At 37.8% G+C, this 17,019-nt stretch overlaps 2 protein-coding genes across 9 annotated transcripts; both read right to left on the reverse strand.

The window, feature by feature from the left end:
* Window positions 1-4,289: 4,289 nt before the first annotated feature.
* On the reverse strand, window positions 4,290-10,728 carry LOC112176958. Of its 8 annotated transcripts, none has more exons than XM_040510994.1 (13): window positions 10,356-10,728; window positions 9,502-9,688; window positions 9,133-9,291; window positions 8,875-9,009; window positions 8,216-8,350; window positions 7,904-8,059; window positions 7,544-7,720; window positions 7,398-7,446; window positions 6,778-7,287; window positions 6,512-6,691; window positions 5,955-6,061; window positions 5,160-5,274; window positions 4,290-4,653 (listed from the first exon to the last, which is right to left on the reverse strand). In XM_040510994.1, exons 2-10 carry the CDS (start codon window positions 9,612-9,614, stop codon window positions 6,665-6,667), a joined length of 1,461 nt encoding a protein of 486 aa, XP_040366928.1. In that variant the 5' UTR covers window positions 9,615-9,688; window positions 10,356-10,728; the 3' UTR covers window positions 4,290-4,653; window positions 5,160-5,274; window positions 5,955-6,061; window positions 6,512-6,664. The 8 variants fall into 8 exon arrangements, with proteins under 8 accessions (XP_040366928.1, XP_040366927.1, XP_040366924.1 ...); XM_040510993.1 differs by having other exon boundaries at window positions 8,216-8,344; window positions 9,133-9,297; XM_040510990.1 differs by having other exon boundaries at window positions 9,133-9,297; window positions 10,356-10,727.
* Window positions 10,729-11,287: 559 nt separating this feature from the next.
* Window positions 11,288-15,934, reverse strand: LOC112176959 (hydroxyproline O-galactosyltransferase HPGT1). Its single transcript, XM_024315105.2, has 12 exons — window positions 15,623-15,934; window positions 15,441-15,504; window positions 15,270-15,319; window positions 14,976-15,169; window positions 14,325-14,388; window positions 14,173-14,245; window positions 13,720-13,843; window positions 13,125-13,212; window positions 12,982-13,032; window positions 12,676-12,747; window positions 12,458-12,570; window positions 11,288-11,880 (listed from the first exon to the last, which is right to left on the reverse strand). Exons 1-12 carry the CDS (start codon window positions 15,727-15,729, stop codon window positions 11,858-11,860), a joined length of 1,023 nt encoding a protein of 340 aa, XP_024170873.1. The 5' UTR covers window positions 15,730-15,934; the 3' UTR covers window positions 11,288-11,857.
* Window positions 15,935-17,019: the final 1,085 nt, after the last annotated feature.

Consider the following 17,019-nt stretch of genomic DNA (forward strand, 5'->3'; position numbering starts at 1 on the left):
AATTGTGTTTCCCATTTTAATAAGGTTATATTTTATGAAACAATATACATGGACCGGATTTGAGCTGTATATTCAACATTGACGCTCCCAATGTGTATTGGAATCCGAGTCCTACCCTAGCACTTACGGAGAGCACATATAAACATGGTTTCTTTGGCAGCTTGTAATTTCTGGCTCTCTATTCGGTGTACCCCTAATTTGCTTTAGCTCTGCTCCATTCTTTTCTCCTTTAGTTTTGAGTTTTGATCAAGTTTTCAACAGTACGGAAATTTTGCTCTTCAATGGAACCGAGGTCCAAAAAAAGGAAGTGTTTGACGGCTAACTGGTTGGATCTTCCTCAAGAGCTTCTTCTGTCCATCACCAGACGCATTTGTTCAGTGCAAGACTTTGTTACTTTTGGTGCGGTTTGTAAAACATGGAGTCGTGCCTCCACCAAAGAAAACTTTCTTGGTGGATTAACACATGAAGTTCCATTCCTTGTGCTACCGGATTATTCATCAGAGAATGAGGAGAAGGCCGATTATACTACTCCCAAGCTCAAGTACTGCTACAACCTTACAAAAGGCAAGTTTTGCAGACTTAATTTGAATGTACCGAAAACTCCGATTGAACTTCATCGACTACTAATGTGGTCATCCTGTCGTTCTTCTTTCTCTATAGAGACCTCAGACTACTCTAGATGTAAGGCTAATTGCATATACTTCACGACTGATCAAATGGCTACCCAACAATGTGGTGTATTTAGTATGAAAGATAGAAAAGTCAAGCCACTCTTACAGAAGTTTCCTAGTTTCTTGAAACCATATATATGGATTCAGCCGAGTTTCTATGGAGCTTCCCTTCCCTAATTGCCACCATTAATCAAACAGCCTGAAGCCACATTGATATTGCCTTCACTAAACCAAAATTAATGCTTATTATCTTACTGCAACTGGAAGATCTCAACTGATTAATATGCTATATATTCGAGTTTCATCGACTTGATCACGGTGTAGTCCTGAATCCTGGGCTTTCTTTGTAGCGTGTTCCCCATCGATCCAACCAAAGAAAAGAAAAAAAAAAGAGAGGTTAAAGCACTCTTAAGAGACATAGAGTAAGCTACTTACTAAATTGTAGGCTTGTTGCCATGCATACCAATTACCTGGTAATTAAATGAGATCTTAGACCTTTAATTATTTTAGTTTTGTTAGGGTACAATTTAGGGTTAAACATGATTGAAATCTTGAAATTCATCATGATATGATTCTTTACTGGCAATTAAACATCTCACCGCAAAGCAGTAGAATTGGGTATGCAAAGTTTAGAGTTTATTGATAGCATGTTCTACGTCTCACACCTGCTCCATCTAGACCCCTAGTTGTGTGTGTAGGCAAGGACATCCAAATCAACAACCTAAAAATCACATGAATGTTGATCGAAAGGCAAGCTACCTAGGCTTGGCAAGCAAACTAGTAACAAGTAACATTTAGAAAGTTATGGAAAGCGTATCAAATTAATTATAACGAGAACAACTCATCCAGATGCAGTGCCTAATTAACGAGAACAATTCTATATTGCAACTTCTGATCGAGTTTTGGTTCTTCTGATCTAGCCGGTTTGGTACTTGCGCCTTGGAATTCTTGGTCGTCCAGAAGAGGAGGCAGAGGCCAAGCCATAGTCAGCACATAAGCCTTCAACATCCACCGGAAAACTGACATTATCACATAAACTTTTTTTTTTTTTTTTTTTTTTTTTTTTTTTTTTTGAATAAGGGATTAGGCGATATTAGCTCCTCGGAGTCAAACGATGTAGGGAACAAGTCCCACCCTCAATCCCGAAGGAGAGGGGTTTGCCACACTCTGGGAACCCACCGCCCGTCCCCCTATTATTATTTCATTAATAACATAAAAAAGAAAATACAACCTAAAGAAGGGGGGGACATAAACCTTACCCCAAAAGCTAGAAAGAAAGTCAAAAGGAAGTGAAAAGATTGAAGCAGAATCTCAAATTAACCCAACTTCCAACTATTAAAACAAGCCCAACACCAACCCATGCAAGAAAGAGAGTTAAACATGGCGAAGGTAAGGGAATCCCAAATCATCCATAAGAAGATAAGGAGATATATTAGGCGGGGGAGAAACATGCCATACCAAAGATGGAGAAAGTAAGCCCATGTTTGTCATTCTATCAGCCACCGTATTTCCTTCCCGAAGAATATGGGAACAATGAAAGGTCATTGCTCTAATACGTGCTAAGCAAGTAAGCCATGCAATTCGTAGCGGCCAAGGTGGAACAAAAGATGAGGATTTGATGCATGCAATAACACTAGTCGAATCACATTCAAGCCAGAGGCATCGCCAACCATACTGGAAGGCATATTCAATCCCAATGATCACACCCATAAGCTCTGCGTAGAAGGCAGATTTGTGTCCCAATCCTTGACAGTAACCGCCAATGTAATGACCATGGGTGTCACGAAACACACCACCACAAGCTGCAGGTCCTGGATTACCCTTTGCAAGACCATCAGTATTCAACTTAATCCAAGGAAAAATTGGAGGGTGCCAGAGAACTAACCGCGGCGCCACTCGATTTTTAGGAATAGGCTGAATACCCAACCCAACCAACAACTGAGTGTCAACCAAACCATTCGAATAACCTGGCATGTAAGGAGCAGCAAAGCGAAGCCAAGCCTTGAGAGAGCTGAAAATTCGCATGAGGGAAGGACGCTTGTCCTCAAATCTAAGCTTATTGCGAGCTTTCCATATAGCCATAAGAGCATAGAGACAACTAGTAAGCCAAATATTTTTCAGTTGGGGAGAGAAAGACTTGCCAATAATGGAGGTAAATAACCCACCAATAGTGCCACTAGTCGGTAAGAAAGTCCCATAAACTTCTTTCTAAAGAAATTCCATTCGGAATTATATGTCCAACAGCTGAACAGCCCAAGGTCCGTACCCAACAAAAACAAGGGTCAAGGCTGGCCGGAATTTGAGAAACAAATCTCCTAAAAAATTAAGGATCCGAATGGTTAGCAGAGATATTTAATTCTTTGTCAATTATAGAGCACAAGTGATTTACCCACATCTAGTTTGGAAACTGCCTGCTATGTATTCATGGTTTAAGCAGGAGTACTGCTCTTCTTTGGTTTCTATAAACAGATTGCAGGGTTTACTGTTTACTTGGCGGGCAAGTTGAGCTAGGGAATTATAGGTTGTAGTGCCTCGTACGTAGTTTTGATAAACCTCACAAAATTAGAACTCTTATATCAACTTGGAAATAAATTCATGTCCTAGTGAAGAGGGTTTTCCAAATGACCCCACGTTCAAAGCAGAAGAAATTAGGGCCCTTGACACCAAACAGATCTGCTTAATCGCCGTGTGCCACAGCAAACATGAATAATCTCACCTTATACTGTGCTTTTGCTGCTTCTGCCGCCGGAGCTATCTTGAACCTTTTTCGCAAGTACACTTTTAACACCCCTACAGGACTCATGGCCTTGTTACTCTACACCCCTCCTCATCATGAGTAAACGAGGGTTTCCCTACTCATGGCTGTTGCTGCCTCGGTGGGGGCCGAATTCAGTCTTTACTTCATTGTGTTCATCACTTCAGCTGATCTAACTAGTAGGGTTACGTACATTCCTGTTCTTTATATCGGAATCATCACCTTGGCTTATGCTTGTATGAGCATTTTCGTTCTTTGCCGAGGAGCCTGTGATATGGTTGCGAAGCGCAGAGAAGACCTCTTCAATGCTCTTGGTCAGTTTTTTTGCGCTTATTTGCGTCAGGGTGTGATCGGGGTCCTCATGTCTGAGTGCTGCTTCAAACCTGACGCTTCTTACGAGACCCTTATCGTCAACATTGTTCTCGTTTTAGTCATTCAAATGATTATGAACTTTGTGGATTCGATGGTGGGGAAGAAGAATCAGAAGATTAAGGAGGAGTCGAGTTATCTGGTTGCATCCATAGTTTGCTGACGAATCCTTTTCTTTTCTTTTTTCCTACCAATGTTTTCTTATCTCGAGCGGCATGGCACGCCTGTAAACAATAAACTCCTTAAGGAACCGAGTTGTTCTTACCACTTATGTTAAGCGTGTCCTGTTTTACAATCCCAATAACATGATAAATGAACCGGCCAATTATATAATAAAAGCTCCACCGGTTCAATGGATTTTATAGTCATATTCTCATCTTAACCAAAACTAATACTGGGCACAAAATATATCCTATCAGATTTCTAACCAACATTCTGCCATGCTTTCAACTTTGTGGTTACCATAAAACAACAGAAACAAAGAAATGTAAATATTTCAGTCATTCCATAGTCTCTAGTGGAATTTACTAATTGATGTACTCTGACATGTGCATGTAATATATATAAAGGAATTCATAATCAATATATATACATATACTCAATAATACATAAGACATGAGTCCTGACTTTCAGCATCCTTGAGGGTAAAGCTTCTGAGATAACCTATCAATTCAACATCCACTCTTCAATACAGTTTTCAGCAGAAAACCAAAAGTCCAAAACCCTTAAGTACTGCTTCGATCATCCTGTGGAAAGGAAAGACATTGAAGGCAATTTGTAAATAATTGGCCTTCCCTCTGTATCTGTTGCGCTACTTCTGAGGCAAGTTAGATCAGACAATTGCACATAATATTGCTCCTGAAATGAGAGACATATATTAAAATCATCAAACTCATCATCAACAATAAACTACGACAGCGAGGAAAAGAACGAATCATCTTGAATGAGTTCTTAAGTATCGATCACTATATCTTTATTTGTCCTTGGCCTCTTTTAATATCATTTTGATAAGATCCTCGGTTTTTTATTCATTTTGATAAAAGCAGCCAAATCATTTCCTTGCCCTTCTATTGATATTAATGAGTAATGACTTCAGGCTCAGGAAATCAGCAGCGGTGTTTTGTTTTATACTAACTGAACTTGAACAAAGGATTTAAAAGTAATAGTACTTAATAGTCCACTACATTCTCAGGAGGAACACCAGTTATTTTCCGAAAGAGCAAGTATTCATTACTACATTCTTAATGTCTTCAACATTCTCATTCAAACTCTCTTAATTCATTATTACCTGTAGTTTTCTTCACTGTATATCTTCTGTAAAATTTGCATGTGTGAAGTGTCAGAAGATAGAAAAAAAAACAGACCTGAATTGAGGAGAAACAGAAACTTCCATTCATCAGTGTGCTTTATGTCAAGTCCAATAGACCATGGATCTGGCAGTAACATCATTGAGAGCAAACGTATGAAGAATTAAGAGACCTGCAGACCAACAGAAGGCTGTCAACTGAATCCCACCATGGGGTTATCAACTGAGCTAGGAATGGTATACATTTCACCAGAAGCATGTCTAAGGCATCTGCATCAGACAAGACACTTAATTTGATTTGAGCCAAATGGAATGACCATATAGAAACTTGGGAATTGAAGTAGCAAAGAAACGAGCTATATTGAGAATAACTCTACGTATATTAGGGCAACCACACTGTTATCTAACAATCAGATCATTGCTTGATTCATTATTCACAATGTGAAATAATGATTCTGTATATTCAGCTATTGGACAATAGGTATGGTGGAAAACTATAGGGTTCAAATTCTGAAACAATAAGCTACAGGTTATTCTGCAAAGTTCCATCAGTAAAGACATGGAAAAAATGAAATTAAAAAAAATTATCTCTGAAGTTATTTATTGTGATGCTACGAGTTCTAAGGTAGAAAATGACCAGTTCAGAGGACAATACCTATCCCATAAATTTTCCATTTTCTCAAAAGTTCAAACCACAATTAATTACCACAATGCGCACACTGACGAGTGGAAGGAAACAGATGACACTCCTTGATTATCATGCAAACACATTACAATCTTTTTCTTTCTAGCAGATCAAACTAGTGATATGCAGGTACAAGTAGTGTCACAAAAACACAGAAGGACTACATACCAATATCGACTTGATCATGAATTCGTGACATCAAACTCAGCACCCTGGTAGTCGACAGCACATATAAAGAATGATTTCATCATTATGGAAGACTCCACTTGACCATCCTGTGAAAAAATAAAAATAAAAAAGGAAAAAGAAAGAAGCACAGCGTGATCCAACATTGTCTGCTCCTTCAATGTCTGGCAATACTTTAAGCATATTGACTAATAGCACACATGAGAAGAGCTTCTCCTTATCATTGATGACAAATTTAGAAGTTGAAGTATTAAATATGGAGGTAGATTGACTTATTTGGCTGCAAATAATATCTCCTTGTATCTGTGTGTGTGTGTGTGTGTGTAAATATATAAATATGAAGCCAACTATTAATTAGGATGCCAATATAAGGTAGATTAGGCTCATTAGTCTCTACTATTGCTAAAACAGAATCTGGTATTTTTCAGAGTATATTCATTTATGTACTGTTCAATAAAAGTTTCAGATCTCGACAATCTGACATCACTACTCTAAAATCTAAAATTGCTAAAAAGGATTCATCAAATGGTTGAACATACAAGTGCAATGCAGTCTTTGGTCTGCCTACTTTCACCGTTGATTTTCCAGTCCCAAACTCCCAACTGTGTCCATGGTTTTGGCTGCATGGTATATACTTAACCGTAGAGAAATCGTTGTCATAATTCTGAATCATCTTGACAGAACTCCTCCAATTACAAATTGCCATCTTCATTTGCCACCTGATCATATTGTACGATTAATTAACACAACCACATGGGAAAAATTCTCAACATAACAATAGCAAAGATTCATGCAGAGACTTCACCTGAGGTGTACTGAAGTTGGTGAAAGTGTCAGGTCCACGCAGCAGAACGGCTGCTTTGTCGTACACCATAGCTGCATCCTCAGCCGTATCAAATGTACCCAACCAGAGCCGTCTACCACTATGAGGCTCTCTAATCTCTGCTGCCCATTTTCCCCATGGTCTCTGCCTCACTCCTAGGAACTTGTTCTTGGTTGCCTGTGCCTTCACACCGCGGAACTTCTTCCAGGTTGTCTGTGCCTTCAACGTTCGGCAAGTAGCTGGAAGTCCAGATTTTCCACCTGTCTTCTTCCGCCACATCCTTGTTGTCCTGCTCCTCCAAACACCACTATCAGTTTTTGTGGAGGAGGACTCGATCATAATCTCATTGATGAACTTCTTGACTCGGTGACTAGTGGCCAAGGGCTCAGCCTCTTCATCGCTGGAGGACTCTGTTGCATCACCATCCGTGACAGATATCCGTACAAGTCTTGGCTTGATCGACTTAGTCTCCATCTGAGTGTGCTGGTCTACCTAGTAAGTGAAATTCATATTAGTTTGGTGTTTGAGCATCAATATCATCTAGCATAACATGTAAAGAGGAGATTCAGATATGAGCAAAAATAACAAAAGGAAACACGTACTTCAGTATTTCCACCTCCATCAATCAAACCACCAATACTTTGTTCCAAACTGCACGTGATAAGATCAAAATTTTGTTTGGTTATTTTACCGAAACCATCATAGAACTAAGTGCTAACTACTTAATTGCGAATTCTACTCCACTCACCTCTTTGATGCCTCTAGGACTAGATTCCCAGCATCACCCTTGAGACCATCATCTCTAACTGGTACTGGACGCCCATGCAATCCCTTTTTTAACTTTAACTTGACCTTTAACTTCTCTGTTAGATCTTGGCCCATATTGTCCAATTTTTTAGAATGCTTTTCATGTGCTTGAAGAAAGCTGCATGTGATTGTACGATCAAACTTTAGTTTTGTTGCATTTAGTAACAAAATCATAGAACACTTAAAACTGATAATTGTGAAGAATCTTACGCATTCTGGATGAAGGTCAGCCTCCAACATGGGAAAAAAAGAAAAAGAAAGATGGGGACAGAACCAAAAAGAATTAACATTCTCCACACACCTCTTTGATGCCTCAAGGACTACGTGCCTAGCATCATCCTTGGGACTGTCACATCCAAATGATACTGCATTCCAATCCAAAGCTTTTGATTTGTTAGTTACATCTTGGCCCCTATTGGCCAATGTTTTAGATCGCTTTTTCTGTGCTTGACGAAAACTGCATGTATTATAAGATCAAAAATTTCAGTCTGGTTACATTTAGAACTAACTGCTGAGTTGGGAATAGTCTCAACTTGGGCTCTAAAGTCTCCAACATGAACAAACAAAAACCAAGAGAAGCAGAGGACAATAGAATAACTTTAGCTCCAGATACCTCTTTGGAAGTTCAAGGACTAGGTGCCTAGCATCACCCTTGCGACTATCCAATCCAACTGGTACTGGAGACCCATTGTGGCCCGTATTATCAAACATTTCGGCATGCTTTTCCGGAGCTTGGAGAAAACTGCAACTGATCATAAAATCAACATTTAGTATGGTTATACTAGCGCCCAGCTGCAGACATATGTTAGGGAGAGGGTCCAGACCGCTGCCAGTTTTGAATAGCTTCTTTAATTATTAATGCTATATATACTATATTTGAACCCCTCCTATATTTAATCTTTACTTTCTCTTTTAATACGGTACATGACTTCCTTAATCTTTCCTTTTGTATTGGGTTTATATTTAATATTTTTAAGCATCCTTTTGGGAATGATATGTATCAAACATTGAATTCTTATCCGGCAAGACCTACAATATGGTTGTAAAAAGACATTAACTACTGTTAGTTTGTTCATTTATATACTTCAATTTATGTATTTGGATGACCCAAAAAAAAAAAAAAAAAAAAAACTCTTAATCCTGGTTCTGCCCCTGTTAGTGCCCCACACATAAGGGTTATCCCAATGAGAGAAAGAAAGGGGGGAAAAAAGGAAAAGAGGAAGAGAAGATATATGGAGCAGAGCAACATATAATAATTTTAGCTCCAGATACCTCTTCGATGCTTCAAGGACTGGGTGTGTAGCATCACCCTTGGGACTGTCCAATCCAACTGGTACTGCACGTCCATCTTGGCCCGTACCGTCCAATGTTTTAGCATGCTTTTCCGGTGCTTGAAGAAAACTGCCCCTGTTCATGAGATCCAACATTTAGTATCGTTACAATTGGCCCAAATTGAGTGGGGAAGGAAAAAAAGATGAAGATAATTATACAGTGAGCAGAGGCAAATAAAATGAATTTAGCTCCACACACCTCCTTGATGCTTCAAGAACTACCTGTCTAGCATCATCCTTGGGACTCTCATATCCCAGTGATCGCATTTCCATTCGCTTTAACTTGAACTTTAACCTATTTGTTACATCTTGGCCCAAACTGACAAATGGTCTGGATAGCTTTTCCTGTGCTTGAAAACTGCACCTGGTCATAAGATCAAAATTTAGTTTGGTTACATTTAGGCACAACATCATAGAACTAACAGGAAGCTGCTGGGGTGGCTAATAATCTCAACTTTTGTTCTGTATAGAGGTTAGCCGTTAGCCTCCAATGTGGAAAGGGAAAGAAGAAACAATATATCGGGGCAAGAATCAAATAGAATACTTTAGCTCCATAAGAGTCGCAGACCTTTTTGATGATCCAAGGACTACGTGCCCAGCATCACTGTTAGGACTCCCATATCCAACTGGTACTGCCTGCCCATTCATTCCCTTTAACTGCTTGATTATATCTTGGCCCATATTCTCCAATGTGCTGGAATAAACCGTCACGAACTGTGCTCGAAGTCAAGTTAATCTTCAATTACTCTTCGCAACTGCATACGTAAAACGTAATACAGTTGAGTTTAGTTATTACAATGTAAAAGTTAACAAATAAAACTTCAACGGCGGATGATTTTTTTAGGCAAAATACAGTCTGTCAATGACTGAAACAAAGTTTCCAAATTTTCACAACTCCGAATATGCTCATTAACAAAGTTAATACATGCCAAACATTTACAATGTAAAGGTTAACAAACCAAACTTCAACGGTAAACGATTTTCGAAGACAAAATACAGTTTGTGTCAACAAATTTTCCAAATATTTGCAACTCCGACTATGCTCAAATTAACCATATTGATACATGTCGAATATTGATCTTTGTCCAAAGAAGCTTCATCATCAACATTTCCATCGACACATGCAAACATCACAAAAACACAATTTCCCTTTTAACCTCCACAATTCATCATCCACTAGTTTAAATTTACCGCCTAACAGTCAATCAAACATAATTAATAACCATCCGGATTGAACATAACCTCATAAGTGTAACCCTCAAACTTTCAATTCATCAATTCATATATGTGCTTTCTCATCTCAAAACCAACACAGACTTAAAAATCAGCTTCGCAATCAATAAAACTCCCGTTTCTAAATTCTGATCATAAACATTCATATCCAAACATTTAACAGAAACCTGAGGACAAATTTTACATTACCTGAAGCGAAACCTTCCGAAAGCAGCAGAAACGAAACCCTAACCCTAGCGCTTCACCGGTACCGCCTTTACTACCTCGCCTGAAAAATTCTGGAAATTCAGTTGAGGTTTTCAGCAGAGAGAGAGAGAGAGATGGCAATTCAGTCGGAGAAAGGCAGCGAGACAACAGAGAGAAGCGGAGTTGAGCTGAGCTGAGAGCGGGGAAGATGATCGGTTAGGCAGAATTGTTCTGAGCCATAGAGCTTGAGGAAGGTGGGAGGGCTTTTTGGTAATTTCGACGCTGAAAGAGAGATTCTTCGGAAATATGAAATTTTGTGAGAGCGGTGGACTGAAGGTTTGAGGGAGAGAATTTGGAGGTCTGAATTTCAAAGGGCGAGGTGGAATCGGGCATAGTTGTGCTGGAATGTTCGTTTAAAAGGACAGGTGTCAGCAGGATAGACGTCGAGGCATGGAGGGAGGGGAGACACGGGTGTCAGAATAGTCATTTTTATTCGGGAATATTCCCTTCTCCTTTTTTTGCTAAATATGATCTGAGAAATTTTATGGTCCTGGATAATTTATATGGTTTCTTTTTCTTCTTCTTCTTCTTTTTTTTTTTGCTGAAAAAAGAAAGTTTTTTTTTTTTTTGTCTATATGAAGATTTCATGTAATAACTGTAGATAGCATTTAGACCACAACTGATTTTTTGAGAAAGGATTATAGACAAGTTATTCTGTTGCAGCCTTTCCATTTCAGTATTTTGAGGGTCTGAAGGTCTAAACAAATTTGACCCAATGTGACTTATGACTGAATTTTATATAAAGTAAGCCTACAAATTTTCAGTAAGAAAAAGATATTAGCCAAAATCAAGTTGATAAACGTGAGATTGCAACACCGGTAATTAATTACACGGATAATTTAATTCATGAATGTAAAATACCGCTAGACTACAAATTAGTTAGCAAAGAGAGTTCTTTGATATAATGCCAATACATACCATTTGCATCATGTCATTTCAAATTGCATCACTCGTATTTTGCACTGATCCTAATTATTTGTGTAAACACATTTTCTAGGGTTTGTGAATCAAGCGAAGATCAGCCTAAAATTAATACCTAAACAAGAGATGATGAGTTAAAATCATGTCAAAACCCCCAACTTAAGTAACACTCGAGAATCCTGACATGCTGTTCTATCGAAAATATAACTAAAGAATTGTAATCCTTTCCAAAAATTCTACAGATGGAAAATGTAAAAGCAGTGAAATGCTGTTGGCGTCCGGAGGTTATGAGAGGACTCTGACCAGCAGCACATAGATACAATCCTCGCATAACCACTTCAATTCTCTTCAATATCTATATTTTGAACTTTGTTTGTATCAACTTTCTGCCTGGGAAAAAAAAAATGCTTATATACAGCTTGAATCGTCCTGTCAACAATGGCATCAAGATGAGCTGTATATGATTAGCCTTCCCTTTCTTTTATATATACTGCTAGGGATCAATATTTGTGAGGCAAATTATATCACACAGCTGTACAGATTGCTCCTGAAATCAAAGATGTGTATTATAAAGAAAATCATTAAACTTGTCCATGTAAGTTTGAGAGTACACAGCCAAAGCAGAGAAAAAAAAATCATCTTAACGACTATTGTTTCTCTCTAGACTTCCCAATGTTCAACATGAATTTTCCACCAACAGGTTCTAAGATAGTGAAATGCAGCCATAACTTGTATTAATGAGTAATGACTTCAAGTGTCAGCAAACATCTGGACCGGTTTTTGGTTATGTACAAAGCTCAAAGAGGATAAGGTATAGTAGTAATCAGATAGACTCTGAAGAGGCATCGTATATATTCGGGGAGAGTCAACAATTCATTACTTGTTGAAGAGTCTAGAAGTTGACTATCTTTTATTTCATTCAAATTTAGGAGTTGACCCTAATTTCTTATAGCCTGTAATATGCAACTATATATATTATACATAATATTATATGCACAAAATGTCAAAATCCCTAGGCCAATTAAACCCCCCCCCCAAGCTCAACCCACCCGCAAACCCTTTTATGTTCCTTCTTTTCTTTTCTTTTCATGTGTGGAATAATCATTCAGTTAGAGGACACAAACCTGGAGACCAGGAGTTGCAGCAAAACTTTCGGTCATCAATGTGCTTCACATCAAGCCCAATAAACCATGATCCAGCACTAACATCATCATGAGCATATGTATGAAGAATAGACCTGCAAGCCAACAGAAGACTATCACCTAAACCACACCAATCTTTGTGCTTTGCCTGCATTCAACATGATAGTATCAAAGAAAATATTAGAAGGGGGCAGAGGTACCTATTTATTGATATAAACTGAGCTAATGCTCTAGAAATGGCATACATTTCACCAGATGCATGTCTAGGGTATCTGCATCAGACAAGGCAAGTAATTATGAGCCAAAAGGAAAATTAAATCAAATGTTGGGAACTGAAGTAGCAAAGACAAGTGCTAAAAACCATTTGAACACAGATACCGTAAAATCACTTTGCCTAAATATAAGAGAGAGAGAGAGAGAGAGAGAGAGAGAGAGAGAGAGAGAGAGAGAGAGAGAGAGAGAGAGAGATTCTCTATCAAGGCTACAGTCAAATATTTTTGGCTTACGATTTTGTGTCGCCAAATTTCCACCAGTCTGGTTCATACCACTTGTGTGTCCTGTTATTAAGACCACCCAAAAATTTAGGCCTAATTTAATTGTCTTTGTAACTATAAAAGCTTTCATCAAATAGACTATGTTCTGCACGCACGGTTCAGAGAAAACTTCGCCTGATTTCATGCACCCAATGTAGACACGAGGCTTATTCAAATAAGTAGTTAGTGTTGCTCCAAGGACATCTGCATCAGAAAGAAGGAAGTGCCAATGATTAGCATGCACTACCAGTCAAAACATCAGATGTTTTTCTCATGCTCCAATTGCCTCATGTTATTTGCTTACACCAGAATTTATCAATTATTCATGTTGTGTCCTGATTTATTCTGAAGGACTGCAGGACAAACAATAACAGGTCTTTGCAGCAAAATTATTTTTGTAAAACAATTAGCATAATCAAATCTCTAAATTGCCTCAGACAATATTTTTTGTTTTGTCAAATATGAAACATGATTTCTTATACCAACATCTCTAATGCTACAGAAACTAATCAACTCAATTTGCAAAACACAAACAGGTGCAAACTATTACTGGGATAAAAGATAAAATGGTAAAGCCAAAATTCCCTGAAGTTATAATGTGTTCATTTAAAGTCATTTTCTTTCTTAATATTCTGCAGGTTGGATGTGAAAGTGTCTTGAACATCCAATTATCTACTTCATTACCAAGAAAATTATATTAGGTCAACATACCAATATTAATAAAAACATCATCATTGACCTTGACATAAAACTCAGCATCCCAGCTCTCTACAGCATGAATAAAGAATGATTTCATCTTTTTTGGACCCTCCTCATATGCCTCTACTTGACCATCCTGTAAAGCAAATGGAAGGTATCAATAATACACAAAAATTTACTGTGGTAGTCATACGAAATATACATATGCATGAACTCATATGCCTAATTTTCTATATTCACATGCATACATGAAGTTGACTAGATGCTGACCTAGGATAGATAAGTTCATTAACATATAAACTTCAACTATAGCTCAAAGAGAATCTTGTACTCTTACGGAATTTAACTAGGTGAATCCAAATATATTTGCTTCTGTAGTATCCAATACTTAAGACAACGACAATACAAACTTTATTTAACCAAAATAATACTGCTAGAAAGAATTCACCAAATGATTGAACATACAAGAACAATGAAGTCTTTGGTCTGCCTACTTTCACTGTCGATTTGCTTGTCCAAACTGTCTCCACGATTTGGGCTGCAAGACATACATACTTAGCTGAACAGAGAACTCTAGACAATTCCTGGTCATCATTCTAAATGATCGATATACAGACCTTCTTCCAATTACAAATTGCACAACGATGCCCTTTTCATCTGCCAATTTTTTCAATGCTGCACCTGTACATATTGTGTATATCTAGATTAATTAACAAGAGCTCATGGGATAACACAATCTGAAGGTAGCAATGGCAAAATTTGCATCAGTAATATCTAGATACAAATCTTCTAAGTAACAACTTCGGACATGCTAAAATAAAACCTATCAATCTTTAATCTTGATTTTGCAACAACATGTAAGCAATGTAACTGAGATATTGATGTAACCTTAAACAGGATAACATCATAACAGAGACAAACTAAAAGCCATAAAAAAAAATGCAGATAATGTCTTTCACAAAATACAACATAGTCAAAATCCTTATACCATGAAATTCCAAGAGTCCATTCCGACTAAAGAAGTGAATATCCATTCCTTTATTAATCAACCACCCCCCCCCCCCCCCCCCCAAAAAAAAAAAACATAAAGTCATAGACTGATCGCTATGCTATGCTATCAATTAAAAATGGCAACCACAAACGTATCAACTAGAAATTCAGCTGGAGTCTCTGAGACTATAAAATTAACAAGTGTCATTACATGATTTACATCTCATATCGTACGAGATGGACAGAAGAAGTAAACAATGAAATTTGGAAATTATTACCAGTAGGCATCCACGCCTTACGAATTGCCTCCCTATTTTTATTGCGACCAAACGTTGTGAAAATTCCTACAACTGCTAGAAGCTTCTTCTTAGAATCATCCTTCTCATTTTTCGACGAGCTCTTTGGAACAAACCCTTCTTTCCTTGCTGCAGCCAGTTCCATCTCTACGGCGGACAACTTCTTCTGTTGCTCCCTAGAAAACAGCGATCATCATTTACCACAGCAGTAAACCCGAGATCACAAACACTCAAAACACATGACTCCTTTTTACAGGACACCTTGGCTCAATTTACCTGCAAGCTATAATCTTAAGCGTATCGTCCACAGATATAGCAGAGCGACCCTGAAAATTGGAAAATGCTTCTGACTAGTTAATCATTTCTTAGTGGAAAATCAGCACCATTCTAAAATTCAATGTGGACTATTCCAAAACATATATTAAATTTAACAATGGCTAAGAATACCTGACTATTTCTTTTATCAATTTCCTTAATCAAATAAACCCTATCTTCAGCATCCTGCCACAGACTGTCAATACCACACAAAAATCCATCAAAAACCAGATTTTTTTTTTTCCAAACGAATAAAAATTGAATCAAGAAGAGCATGAATTTGGAGCTCAAGAGTGAGGATTTTGACGACTCACCGGCCGGCGACGTAAATTACGGCCATGGTGGAGAGCATGGCGAGGAGGAGAGCTGAAATTCTCGACTGAAAAGACGATAGCCGGTTCTGCGATGGCCGGCCATGCATGGTTCGAAGAAACGGAGAGAGCTTCTTCTTTCAGTTCAGGCGAGGCTTGGTGAATTTGAATGGGGAGTCGGATCTGAGAGGAGTCAGAGAGCTTGATCGAGGTGTGACTTTGAGCTTGAAGAAGGAGGTGGATGAATGACGAAGACGTTGTAACTGAATTCAATTGCTCCAGTGTGTAACGGGAGAGGGCTTTTGGCAGTTTTTGGCAGATTAATAATTTAATATGCTCAGTAAAAAGTGGAAAGGAACCGAAATAAGGTAAAATATTGAAATGGAAATTTTATAGAGTTTGGATTTTGACCATGTGGAAAATGGAGACTTTATTGAATTACTATGTTGGTTTTCATTTTAATTAAATTTTGATCGGCCAGTAATTGTGAGGTTATTTTGTGCAGTTTGACTCACGAATCTTCAAATCAAATTAACAAATATTTATGGTATAAAAAATAGTGCTCTGTAATGAATAATTTTTTAAGTGTTTAATACGTATAAATGATCACAAGATTTATAATTTGTTATTTTGTTGTATACTTGATAAAAGTTAGTGAACTTCATACAACCCTCGTGATTATTTGTATCAATCAAAATGGACGTTTGTCAATAACAAAATGCTCCTTACAATGAACTTGTTATGTGTTTCATACACATAGACAACTAAAATGATCTATAGTTTGATTAATTTGTTTTATACTTGATATTCAAGAGTGACCTTCATACACCCTTCTACTTGTAAGTGATACACAACAATATCAAGTGACTGACCCTCATGCTATGTGTGAATGAGAACACCTTTTGTTTTTTTCAGTCAAGAGAATGAGTAGCTTTAACAAGAAGAATCCAAAATTCTTATGATGTCTATTTGAGGAATGTGCAAAAACCATAGTTATGATGTCTATTTGAGGAATGTGCAAAAACCATAGTTTTGACTATGGAAGAATGCTACTAAATCTTCCCACTAGTCAGGCTTAAAGAACTTTGGGTTGTCTTTGTGATTTTATTAAAACCAACTCCCCTTCTTCTCGTCTATTACTAGTTTGGCACGAGAAGTTTTTGGGATGATTTCCTAAGGGTGTTGATATCTTGGCAGTTGGCTCAATGGAGGCTATTACCTTGAACTTGTTATTGCCTTCAACCTCATCAAATATCTCAAACAGATCATGCTCAAGCACAAATGATTTAATTGAAGAAATTAAATCAAAAATAGAACAAGGAGTTCAAAACTTCAAATTGTCATGCACCGTTACGCCATATTAAACCTTAACCGCATAATTACATAATAGTTGACTCGTT

The sequence above is a fragment of the Rosa chinensis genome, chromosome 7, assembly GCF_002994745.2.
Source record: "Rosa chinensis cultivar Old Blush chromosome 7, RchiOBHm-V2, whole genome shotgun sequence".
Classification (NCBI taxonomy): domain Eukaryota; kingdom Viridiplantae; phylum Streptophyta; class Magnoliopsida; order Rosales; family Rosaceae; genus Rosa; species Rosa chinensis.

Excerpts from the sequence above, each read along its gene's own strand:
- LOC112176958 (XM_040510990.1), bottom strand. The coding sequence starts at position 9,614 with ATGGGCCAAGATATAATCAAGCAGTTAAAGGGAATGAATGGGCAGGCA. Across the intron at positions 9,010-9,132 it reads GTTCTTGAAGCATCAAGGAG|GGGCAGTTTTCTTCAAGCAC; the intron begins GTGTGTGGAGCT and ends TCTCATGAACAG. Across the intron at positions 7,447-7,543 it reads GTCCTAGAGGCATCAAAGAG|TTTGGAACAAAGTATTGGTG; the intron begins GTGAGTGGAGTA and ends TATCACGTGCAG.
- LOC112176959 (XM_024315105.2), bottom strand. The coding sequence starts at position 15,729 with ATGCATGGCCGGCCATCGCAGAACCGGCTATCGTCTTTTCAGTCGAGA. Across the intron at positions 14,389-14,975 it reads TAAGGCGTGGATGCCTACTG|GTGCAGCATTGAAAAAATTG; the intron begins GTAATAATTTCC and ends CAATATGTACAG. Across the intron at positions 12,748-12,981 it reads AAATTTGGCGACACAAAATC|ATACCCTAGACATGCATCTG; the intron begins GTAAGCCAAAAA and ends TGTCTGATGCAG.